We start from the raw sequence: 11,963 nt of genomic DNA on the forward strand, positions 1-11,963 counted from the left end.
GCACATGTAGAATTGTGCGTTAATCTTGTCTCCGCAGATTCAAAGTAAACTTCTTCCGCGGCATTAGACCCAGAAGCGCTTCCCTTCCAGCATCTCGGATGCACTTTGTGAAGGAATCCGCATCGCAGAGCTTCTTCCTGTTCTTTGCTCCAACCTGAACAGACACACGGCAGGATTTCGCTATGTCTCCATAATATTCTCCATCTTTCGCACCTGCCATGTCGAATTTCGGTTGCGAAGAAACTCCTCGGTTTTTCTTGTGGAACCGTATTTCGAAGCGGAGAAGAATTGGACGACGGTGAGAGTCGGATGCGAAGTCCAAAAAAGATCTAGACTTCTGAACTCACGACTTGAGAATGTTCCTTATCACAACGAGCTGAAGTTTGAGAGTTCTCATCTTCCGCTTACGCTGCTCTTCAGGAGTCGAACGGTTGTCCGTTCTCCACGTAAGTTGGTGGCGTCAATGATTTCTCTTGAACGTGGAAGCGATGATGAGGTCCGCATGTTCACATAAGTCGACCAGTTGGTTGCCGCTGTCCAACGTGTGATCCACCGTTCCAGGTTTTATCTTTGCATTCGCTTTGAATCTTTTGCTCGCTCGCTCCATCGTTTTGAATATCTTAGACGTCAACGTGTTGAATTCATCATAGGAAGCGTACTTATACCCTCTTCAGAGGTTCTTGTACATGCATGGGCATTTAGGATCCAGAGCTCATATCCTCTGTAATCCCTTTGCTGTGCAGAAGCGCATACTGACGACGTTGAGATTAATTCTACCAAGCTGTTGTGGTAGTTTCTAACAGCCTATTGAGTTCCTTTCATCGGTATCCCCGCAATACACTGTGTCGAAACTGTTGACGGGGCGATCTCTGATGCATGTTTCCTGTAGTGAATCAAATGTCGCCCAAAACATCGTTGAAGTCTAGACAAGATTGGAGTTCGCTCGAGTGTTGGATACTTCATCGCTACGAGGTTTATTGAGAGGTTGTTGCCAAAGATTCCATGCACCCGACCGGCAGTTGACCCCTCACATTAAGGGCTTCGGCGGACATACGCGATTTTATGTGAATAATATGTGAACAGGTTGTTTGAAGTCGTTGAGGACACATTTGTTGTCAGTTATGCACGCACTTCCCCATGCTAAAATAATCAGTACAGAGAAGACGCACGAATTAATTGGAGCAAGGAAATCAGCGATGCAGACCTGTTCTCACACGAATTAGGCCCGGTAAAGTGCTTTGATGGAGTGACCGCTAAAAAATCTTTCTCGGTATAGACTTCCTTTCACTCTTTTTAATATGTCTCCCATTATTCACTTAAAATGAGCATGAAATCAAGACAAATGACTGCTAATAAAATGCACGGAATCGATGCAATATTGACCGCTCATCCCTCAAATGGACCAGGTAGAAGGGAGGAGTTTTTTTCTGCGGAGGTACTTCTTCACTCGATGTGCATGATGAGTTAATTCATTATAGTAGGGTCAAAAGGACATGAAGCACATAAGCAATTGCGAGCGCCGCTCTTCTTGTGATGCTTCGGTAGAGCGTAGCGGTCAGGATCGACGGTTGATCTTACTAGTAGCCCTCATCGCTACAACTGGTCCCACCTGTATCCCAACAGCTAGCTTCTCCGCACTGATTCGAGTGCAGCCAATTAACGGCAGCATACCACGAATCTAACGTGGTATGGATTTCCCAATGAAAGCTTCTATACATACGGTTGTAGGCTGCGGAAAACCAGTCACTTAAAAAAAAACCGCTCAGAAACTACCGTTTTTTACGTCTGCTTGCATTGCAAAGAGCCACCCTTGCGCACGCGCTGCATTGACGAGCGAGCCTTCCAGAATTAATAAGGTCTCCTCACCAGCTTATTCAAGCTTTACTAATGAACAGCTTGCTGAGGGGAACCGAACGTGGTACACAGAGGCGAGTTCTAGCGCACCTCGTAGAAAATAAAGCGATTCCCATGACGTTACCTTGTCCAATATGTGCTAAATGGAGAGCAGTATCGTACTTATAGCTGGGTTAAAACAGCATGAATAGTGAGTGTAATTGCGGTGCATTTGCGTATGCACTCGAAACTGCGCGGTGGAGGCAGCAGTTGGAACCGAGATGGGACCTTTGCTAACTGCAGCGATGGGTGGTGCCGGCAAGGGTTTCACCACGCTCCCAGCCGCTACGCTCCACCGAAGCGGATCGAGATAAGCCGCGTACGCGTAGTTCCGTATGTTAGGAATTGTGAGTTTATGGAGATTTATTCCACTTTCATAAAATTTTGTAGATTTCGAGGTACATTTTGATAATTCTCTAGGTTGCTATATTTCTCGACTGTGTATGTTTTTTTTTTTATTATGCATTAGGAAACCTGATCTCATTGTCAGTCATACTAAGACGATGGTTAAACGCTAACGCTTCCTTAGATTTTCTAAAATCAACTTTATTTGCAGCTGCGGGTGCAGACGAATCAGTTTATTACAGGTCAACCGAATCCGTAACCAAACAACTCTTGCCATTCTGCATTGGGAACACTGGAGGTGAGTACGCATTTGTCAAATATCCTTGTTTCTACGGTTTTTCATATTACATTAACAAAAAACATGTAAAAGAAAAGTTCTTTCTTCCTTAACCGCTGCAACCTTCAATGCACACTTTGCTTACAACCGTACACTGCTCTCAAGCGTTTCTGTTCATTATGATGAATAAATGGGTTAACGAAAGAGGCACATACAATCGGCGTAAAACGTATCAGAAAGCGTTGACGCGACGCGTTCTCGGTGAAGGCTTGCACTGAGCTCTTTCTACGCAGCATGGTTAAAGCACCCTGGGTCTCCTTGTTTCTCATGGTTTCAAATATTTTTTTGTAGTATAACAGCAGTATTATCTTTTAGTAGTGAAATATAATAGTTTATAGTAGTGCATGGATAGCACTACACAGTCTTGATGAAGTTAACAACATTTTCAATTAGTTCTGTCGTTTGTTTTACGGGGAAAATGTACTTGGGAGGAAGGTTGGGGGACTCAGTGGCGCCCTTATTTCTCGACGCTCTAAATTAATTTTTTCCTTAGTAACTTTAGCTTACATGTCATAGATCCTTCAAGACGAATCTTTAGGACTTAGGGTCCCGATTGATTTAGTTATTTACTTCAAGAGACAAGGACGCCAATGAGTGCCTCCAACTGCATTTAACCCTGTTTTGCTTATAGGGAACCTCTAAGATCTTATTTTGTAGCGTTTCAGTCTTCACTCCATCTTTCGTGTTATTGAGGACAATTAGCATCTTCCGTAGGAGCGAAAAAGTTCGTCCAAGGAGCGAAAGAAACGATGAAACTAAGAAAATTATTAGGGACGCGTATTCTTATTGAGGCACTATCATAAAAAAAAGTACAAACTCTATAAAAAGCAGGATGAAAGAGGTCCATGGAGTTCCATCCACATGCATCCAAATCAGCAGTAATACTTACGGGACTAGTATGAGGTTCTATTTATGAGAAAAAGTTTGTAAAGCTAATCTAAATAGACAAATATGTTGGAATGTAGTGTGTGCAAAGCAGACAAGCTCCTTCCGGTGAGTTCGCCTTGTTTCATTGTTATGTATTCTTGTATGTTTCATTTCTTTTCTCCATTTTTGTTCTTTATTCTCTCTTTAATAAATGTTGGGCGGACGGAGAACATTTTTTATGCTCGTACAAAAACTGTGGCATACTTTTTGTGTTATTTCATTTTCTGCATTTCTTCGCTGTTGGGAGGACGGCTATTGTTATTTAGTTATTGTGGCGATAAAAATAAACTGGTTTTTGACCTCTTGGACGGTTTTTTTTCCAGTATGTGTTCTTAATTTGAGCCGAACGCGAAGCTGTTACAATGCTTTATTGCTGGTCAACGTTTCGGCTTCTTCGGAACCTGGAAAGGTCAAGTGGAGCGTGACTATCCGATCAAAGGCCCTACCTGCACAACAAAGAAATTCCTAAGCTTATTGTTGCGACTCATACAAGTGCAAGTGGAAGTGTAAGGCTTACTTTAGTGTCGGACTATTTCCTGCCTTAGCTAAATACCCATGACAAGGTGACTAGTGCATTCAAGACAGAAACATTAAAGGTATCACCCCACGAATCTGGGATGTGCGGGTTTCAGGTCGGTTTTGCCTATACAGGGTGTAGATTATGGGGGAAAAGTGTGTATCCATTCATCTCTTCCTAATCGCCGTAAGATACGGCCCGGGTGGTGCAGCGCGTGCACAATGCTCCAATACAACTCTTCGTGGACAACAGCTCCCGAAACGCTCGAAGTCTCATCTTCCGGACCGTTTTTTTACGACGATTAGGAAGAGATGAACGGAATCATCCTCTTCCCCACAATCTACCATTCCGTATAAGCATAACCCACCTGAAACCCATCCCATCCCAGATTCGTAGGGTGTTGCCTTTAAATGAGGAGGAAATTGCACTTCGATATAGTACAAGAACGACGGTACAGGTGATTGCGTATCAGCCTTTGCTTAAGATTACTAGGGGAGCTGTACTATCGCTATAGATGAAGATCACATTCTGAATCATGGCAAGGTTTATTGGAAATCGTACTTGCAGGGGTTTTTTTTTGCTCTTTCCTAGCAGCATAAATGTGGAGGCAAATGTCGTTGGAGGGGGTCTTATTCGCCCTTATTTTCCAAAGCTCTAACTTACTTTTTTCTCCTAGTAACTTAAGTTTATATGTCATAGATCCTCTAAGACTAATGTTTAGGCCTTAGCGCTCAGATTGATTTGATTATTTACTTCGAGAAATAAATGCGCCAATGAGTGCCCTTCCCTCCCCCCTCCTCAACGACAATTTACCAAAAATTAGGCAAGATTACATGAAATCTGTAAATCTTCAATTTGAATTGAATTGAAGATTTACGGATTTCATGTAATCTTGCCTAATTGAGTTTTAAATTCAAATTGAATCTTCAGTTTGAATTTAAAACTTGATCATGCTCTCTTTTCTGTCCCTACACCGAACAGTTTGAAACCGTTATTGTCGTATTCGCTTGAGAATAAGAAGGGCGACGATTCTAACTGCTGCCGTCTAAAAATGCCTAATTCTCTCAGCCTAAGGGAAAAGCAGAGCCTTCTAATGTTCCTTAAATATGTGTATCGGAGAACGATAGCTCCATTTTTGAATGCCATTGATACAACCTAATATAATATGTGTATCTGATAGATTTGATACTTATACATTCGAATCTGAGAAGTTGCGTAAGTCAGAATTTTCTGAAAACTGTATCCGAAATAAGGAGGGGTGTCGTATTCGTGTTGAGGCGCGACCACTTCCCTGTTAATGAAGATGTGCTGCGAAAATTCTCTATGAGAGATAAACTTAAGCTCCTAGAAGATCTAGATATTGGAGTCTTGGATTTATAATCTTTGGTTTCAATATTTTTTCTTCGAGAGCGGTTCAAAGCTGTGTTTCATACGTATCTGGTCACAGGTATACCTGAATCTTAGATAGTCAATTCTGTGGATGCTCTTTAGTATAAATCAAATATAATAATAATAATATATATATAATAATATATATATAATATAAATATAATAAATATATATATCCGGGCAATAAATCTCTTCGTGCCAGCCAGCGTTTCCAAAGAATTCTAATCCGTGGTTTCTCCTCAGTTGCTAAGTCCCAGGCGGACTGGAAAATGGCTCCTATTTTGTTTGAAGTATATTTCTGGACTCTTCACTATATTGATGCTTTAGGTGGGGTTCATTATTGCGTCTTCATTCCATATCCTGCTTATCCTATCGAATTTATGGATCGTGAACAGTGTAAGCGTTACTTACGCAACTCGAATCCAGATCCACTTCAGTGCCTGGGAAAATTATAGCATTATCAGACAAATATTGTTGTTACGTGATATTCCGCTATGTGTAGTGTATGTGTTATGAACACAGTTCTGTGTAGAAGATAACATTTTCTGGAAAATGTTATCTTCTACACTGAACTGTGTTCATAACTCTGAACTAGGGTTCATTTCCTATTTCAGAGCCGTAGTATAGCCAAAGATTTTGATTACTACGCTTGTTTTTTTTTCTCAAGGCAGCGCATGGTACAGCTCTTCTGCTTTGTTATTGATTTTTCCACCAGTCTTACGTGTTCTACCCATAGTTATTCGGTTCATTCTCAACGCATCCCATTGTTGTTGACAGGAAAAAACGAATCCTATCTATCTGATTTCTCACTGTTAGTCCTTTACTTCTGTGTTTTATTTTTCTGATTAGAGTCTTCTGATTCGCAGATGGAACATTTTAGTTCGTCAAATGAATAGGGAAAATATCCTACTTGTCGTTTCGCGCGCTACTTGCAGTGCACTGTACTTTGTGTTTGCGGACGTGCGTAAGTGCATAAGTGAACAACAGTTAAGATTCGGAAAAACGTGCATTTATGCAATTCTCTCCTCACATCACTCAGTTGATACGATCTTTAAAAAAAAGACTTGTTTTCACTTTCGAAGTGTCTTGTGTCTAGATTACAGTATGTTCTTTTTTCAGATGTGGGTGGGTGCTACTGGAAAAAGTTACAGATTTACGGAATACTTGAAAACGCGAATAATACTTTTTCTAACCTTTATTAATGTTTTACTTTATGATTCAATTTTGTAAATGCTAAGCTGTGTAATTGCAGAGGAAACTTTCCTTTTCTTATTCTTGGATGTAATTTGTGGTTACTGTAGCAGCTGAACATAATGACTTGTGTTGATTGAATAATAGATTAATTGTACTTTGCTTCATGAATTCCAGTTCTTATACTTCCTTCCATCATACAGGTTACTAATCATATGAATGAAAAGAATCTATACATCACTTTTCATCATCCAACATCCCTCTTAAAGTCGGCATACCACGAATCTGTAGTGAGGAAATATGAGGGAAAAGATAGAGATGGGGTTGTATAGATTGGGGGCTCCGGGGTGGTTTCGCTCATCTTTTCCTCACCGGCGTAAAAAAAAACGGCGAGAAAGACAACGTTTTTAAGACGTTTTCAGTTGCAACGCGCACATTCTTGCGCACGCGCTGCATCCATGTGCGAGTGTTCAGAAATTATTGATGTCTTCTCACAAGCACATTAAGGTGAAACCTATAAATAGGCTGCCTAGAGGACCAGAACGTACATAGAGGAGCGTCCTAACGTATCTCGTAGGAACGAAAGCGGTTCCCGTATTGCTTTTTTTACGACGATCAGGGAGAGATGAGTGGGACCATTTTGGATATGGCAATTTACAACCAGCTTTCTAGCTTTTCCTTCACCACGTCGGATTCCTGGTATGCTCGTTTTGAGATGCTCTACTTGGGACTGTCATTTGCTCATGCCGAAATCATAACATCATAAAAATTATAGAACTCAAAATCATAAAACTATAAATTGGTGCTTTCGAAGCTTCCACATATGATGTGTTCCGTTTGGCCTAGAATATTGGTTCGTCATCATTTAGAATCACCTGTTGCAGTCAAACTAAATCGACTTTTCACCTATCAATAATCCGCAGTTTGTGGACTGAACTATTTCGCCGAAGTTAGTGCAACTCGGCTTCACAGGCTGAGCGGATTCTGCACTTGAAGGCTCTATTTGTCATGGGTCTGAGATATAAGTTGATGCGATGTACATCGATACCCTTACATAGGTGAAATCTTAGAAGTGATTCGCAGGGATAATACCAATGGTTTATTTGAGTCGGAAAGGAACGAAATTCTCTCAGCCCATGTTTCCTCCTTCGTGACATTTTCCAAACGCTCTTATGCTCCGTACTCTCCCCATACTGCCGAACACACCATCAAAACGTTCAAAGGCCGTGTTGCGTAGTTTGGTCGCATCGACCTTTGTCGCTCGCGGATCGCAGACGTTGTGGCCGACCGGCGAGCGCGGTCGGTCGACCGAATCGGCCGCCGCCGACTCATCGCCTCTGGTCTTCGGCCAGTGCAGTTGGTCAAAAGTCGTCGAACGCACTTTTGCCGTCGTCGCCGCCGGCATTGCAGTCACTTGGGTAGCAATAAGCCGAAGAACAAAGTCCATTGCGGACTCTGAGGTTCAACCTCGTAAATAGATGCAAAAGTGGTGCAAAATGCTGGAGTGCGCTAATGAATTCCACCTACCGCTCAGAATTTGAGTTTAGAGTGTTCAAATTTATTGTGAACGGGTGAAGCGATGAGGAGAAGCGAATCCATAAATTTTCTAATGCTAACTTCAAGTGATCTGATTTTATTGAACGAAGATGTCAATACTTATGAGGTGTTCAGAAGAAGATCAGATGATCCTGAACGGGCAAGCAACGTTACACACAGAACTTGCTACTTGCTAGGATACTTGAAAGTTTTTTCAAACCTCTTTCGATTGAAAGTGACGGCAATACTGTTTTTTTTTTACGAGCGAAAGCCTGCAAATTAGTTGCCATCAATGCACAATTTCTACTATCAGTCATTTTGTACTTTTTCAACCGAACAACGAAACGTTTTTTTTTTTTAATGGAAAGTATCTACTGCCTTCTAGAAAAAAATCACTCGAAAATTTGCATCACATCCCTTAAAAGCAAAACTCATTCGCAAGACCTGCTTGTGTTGTTTTGGCCGATTCCATATTAGGTGTTTGTTGTTCATCGGCTTACTACTACTACAGCTGTGCGTCTCCTCATCGTCAACACCGACACGCTCACGTCTACAGGATCGAAAATATTTGCTGCTATTTGTTGTGACGATGGTGGAAGTTTAGCAGAAGCTTATTTGTGAGATACGGCGCTATACGCACAAATAAACCTACAAATAACGTGGTAGCCAGTCATAGGCCCAGGCACACATTACAAAATGAGAGCTGTTAAAACAGCTGTCAACAAAGAAAAACTGTTTGTTTACAGTCAATTTTTTTGAGAATTTTGTCGAGAAGATGTTAGAATCCGATATTGGTAACTATTTGTAGAGTCCATTGTCTAAAAAAAGGTAGCTGATGCTCAAATCAGGGTTAACGCAAATCTCCATTATTGGAGAAGAACTCGTTTTGTCAAGGAACGCGGTGACTGTTTGTATATCCCTCAATTATTACAACAAACTAGGTGAGCTACGATTGAAAAGAACTCATCTAAATAGCCTAAAACTGCATATCGCCAAATTGAGGGTGTTCGGATCTCTCCAAGAATAGATAAGGCCAGGGAAGGCGGGGGAAAGGTGCCACTGTGCTGTTTCTCACTCCGTTTTTCTGGATAACTAAGAAAAATTGGGCACGATCGCGCTCACATCCTTGCTCTACACTGCTAACCCTATCTATTGTTGCGCAGAGCAGAACACCCTCTATTTCGTAGTATGCTGCTCTGCTGCGATTAACAATTCGGCATTGTCGCCTTCTTCAAAGCCTGGGAATTCAAGGACACATCGGAATCGAACATTTCTGAAAAACTTCGTCGCAACAGCATTTAACAGCCTAAAAAGAAAATGAGCTCAAAAATCGAACCAGACGATTGAAAATCGTTAACGGTAACCAATACACGACAGCACGTAGTGTAAGTGTAACTGTAGCACTGACGGACCATGATGCGGTAGAACCGCTACATCAATGGTAGCTAGGGTTTTCAGTTGGTGCAGCATTTTATGCAAATGGAAAAAGAAAAATCAAATTGTAGGCGCCGAGAACACATTGCCACGGTATTTTTTAAGAATAAAAGTAATCATCTGAGCCCATTCATCAAATAATTTATCAAAATGTAACAAAGATTCTGTTACACAGCCTCTTCCTTGGCCACCCTCTCTTTTTCTTTTTTTTTTTTGGCGGAATTTTGGTTTTCCTTTTTAATTAGCAGAACTACAAGTGTTATTAGTTGATATACGAAGTTTTAGGAACGGAACTAATCGGTAAGGGGTGAAAATTCGATGTTTAGCTTATAACAACTTTGTTTTGGTGCACGTAATTCTAACATTTGCTGGATATCGAAAGTTTTATGGTATAGCTCGTTGAATTTACATTTTGTAAGATTTGCAGAACTCATTCTGGGTTTTGAAGCTTGAGAATTGTTCAATCAGTGGTAGTTTCAATGGTGAATACAACCTTAGTTTGATATGCAACTACCAAAAGACTAACAACAACGAATAATTTTTTTGTCGAAAATTTTCAAATGAACATTTACTTAAGCGGTCTGTAACACTCGGAGGACCTCATCCCAAACTAAGTCAGTTTATCAGGTTTTTTTATAAAGATTTTTACACCTGACTGGAATAGCATAACTAGCGTAGGCCGCTTCAGAACATTTCGGTCTGCGATTTCGTCCGCGATTCATAACCCCCAAACAGGAAATGTTTAGTAGCACAAAATACTCGGGATTTTGTTGTAGATTATGTAATCGGTGTAATTAGGCCGATCCTAGGATCTCAGCCTAGCACTGAAAGACTGCTAGAAACACAATTCCTATTAGGCGAAGGATGCGAAGGATCTATCTATTGCGAAGGACTCGTGTTCTTGTTGTATTCGCGACGATTTGCACGGCTTCGCATTGCGATGTCGCGATTTTCATCCTAAAAACATGGAACGGTTCTGTAAACAAGCATTTACTTCGTCGGTATTGAGAGTGTTATTTTCCGGGGCAGCTTCTGAAAATATTTACGAAGAGAGACTCATGCACATTGACGCAAAGATACATACACACTCACATCTACGTTGTCATCGTGTTGTTGTTCATTCCACTCAAGGAATGAGTCAATGAGCTGTTATTGAGACGAATAACTACCTTTCTTAGGTTTCTCATGACCAAATATGATGTGAAGGGTAACATAAATTCAGGAAGAAAGAAGAAGGAAGGAAGAAAGCTGGAGCTTTGCTGTTATTTTTTTTTTTGTCGACGCTATTAGCTCAGGTCTTAGGAGCGAATCTACGTCAATGTTTGATAATAACTGATTGTTCCGTTCCATTAGAAATGGTCCAGTTCGACAATTCTAGGTAAGAAACAAAAATTTCCATCCGTAGATGGCACCAATGTATCAGTTCGAACCAGTCGAATGAGATGACCTTCCTGATATCTGCGTAAGAAATTATCTCGTGCGATTCTTGAGTTGTTTTTTTTTGACCGTTTACAAAGAAGCCAGTTTTTTGTTGAGGATGTCTTTTGAATTCAATCGACAAACTGTTTCTCTAAGAATAACACAAAACACAGGCGCGTTCACAACATAGAACAGAATTCCTAGTAATGGGGTTGATTCATCAATTTATAAACATGTTTTTAACGTTGGTGATGCGCACATCAGCACGATGATCCATCGGTGTAATATGAATATCAAAAGTGGTGATCAATTTTCGTCCCTCGACATAAATCTTGGGAGAAAAACGAAGATTCCCACGAAATATACGTTAGTCTCATCGTCCGTCGATTTCCCCTTGAACAGGTCTGAAACTCTACGCAACTGCATCCTCTTATTTGCGGACGCGGTGGTGCAAATACAACGATGCAGTTTTGCAGAATTTCATCAGATCTATGCATGTAGCACACGGTTTTCCTCATTTTGCAGCGTTTTTTTCCTCACACTTACGAAGTAGCGCCAGTCAACAACACATCACTCGTCCTTTAAATAAAGTCAGTCAAACTGAAGTCTTTGCAGTTTTTCGATGTGTTCCGCTTTAGTGCATTCTGTAGTTTTCCCTTCACATACTCTTTTTTCCCCCAGCATGTTGTTCACTTTGCAAACGCTGCACTTTGAGAGAAGAAGATTTAGAAACGAACATTCTGCAAGCTTTGCAATAATTTGCTTTTGCACACATCCCGCCCACTAGAAGTGGTTGCAATATTTTCTGCAAAAATGCGTCTCGTTGCTAATTTTCCTTGCTATGGTAGCAAATAGCAGTTAACTTTGCCCGTGATTGGCATTATTCCTATTGCGATTGGCCAAAAAATTAAAATTCTTTTCTGAGTAGCACTTAGATTTCTACACGTACATACATGTAGTCGTGATTGCCGTAAC

At 40.9% G+C, this 11,963-nt stretch overlaps 2 protein-coding genes across 3 annotated transcripts; both read right to left on the reverse strand.

The window, feature by feature from the left end:
- Positions 1 to 19: 19 nt before the first annotated feature.
- Positions 20 to 504, reverse strand: RB195_017354 (uncharacterized protein; the record flags this gene model as incomplete). Of its 2 annotated transcripts, XM_064184317.1 has the most annotated exons (2): positions 20 to 337; positions 409 to 504. In XM_064184317.1, the coding sequence occupies 2 exons, from the start codon at positions 502 to 504 to the stop codon at positions 20 to 22; spliced, it is 414 nt and encodes a 137-aa protein (XP_064040198.1). The 2 variants fall into 2 exon arrangements, with proteins under 2 accessions (XP_064040198.1, XP_064040199.1); XM_064184318.1 differs by lacking the exon at positions 409 to 504 and having other exon boundaries at positions 20 to 220.
- A 7,224-nt stretch (positions 505 to 7,728) lies between these two features.
- On the reverse strand, positions 7,729 to 8,046 carry RB195_017355 (uncharacterized protein; the record flags this gene model as incomplete). The annotated part of the gene is made up of 1 exon (XM_064184319.1): positions 7,729 to 8,046. The coding sequence occupies one exon, from the start codon at positions 8,044 to 8,046 to the stop codon at positions 7,729 to 7,731; it is 318 nt and encodes a 105-aa protein (XP_064040200.1).
- Between the last annotated feature and the right edge of the window lie 3,917 nt (positions 8,047 to 11,963).

This window comes from Necator americanus, chromosome II (assembly GCF_031761385.1).
Source record: "Necator americanus strain Aroian chromosome II, whole genome shotgun sequence".
Taxonomy (NCBI): Eukaryota; Metazoa; Nematoda; class Chromadorea; order Rhabditida; family Ancylostomatidae; genus Necator; species Necator americanus.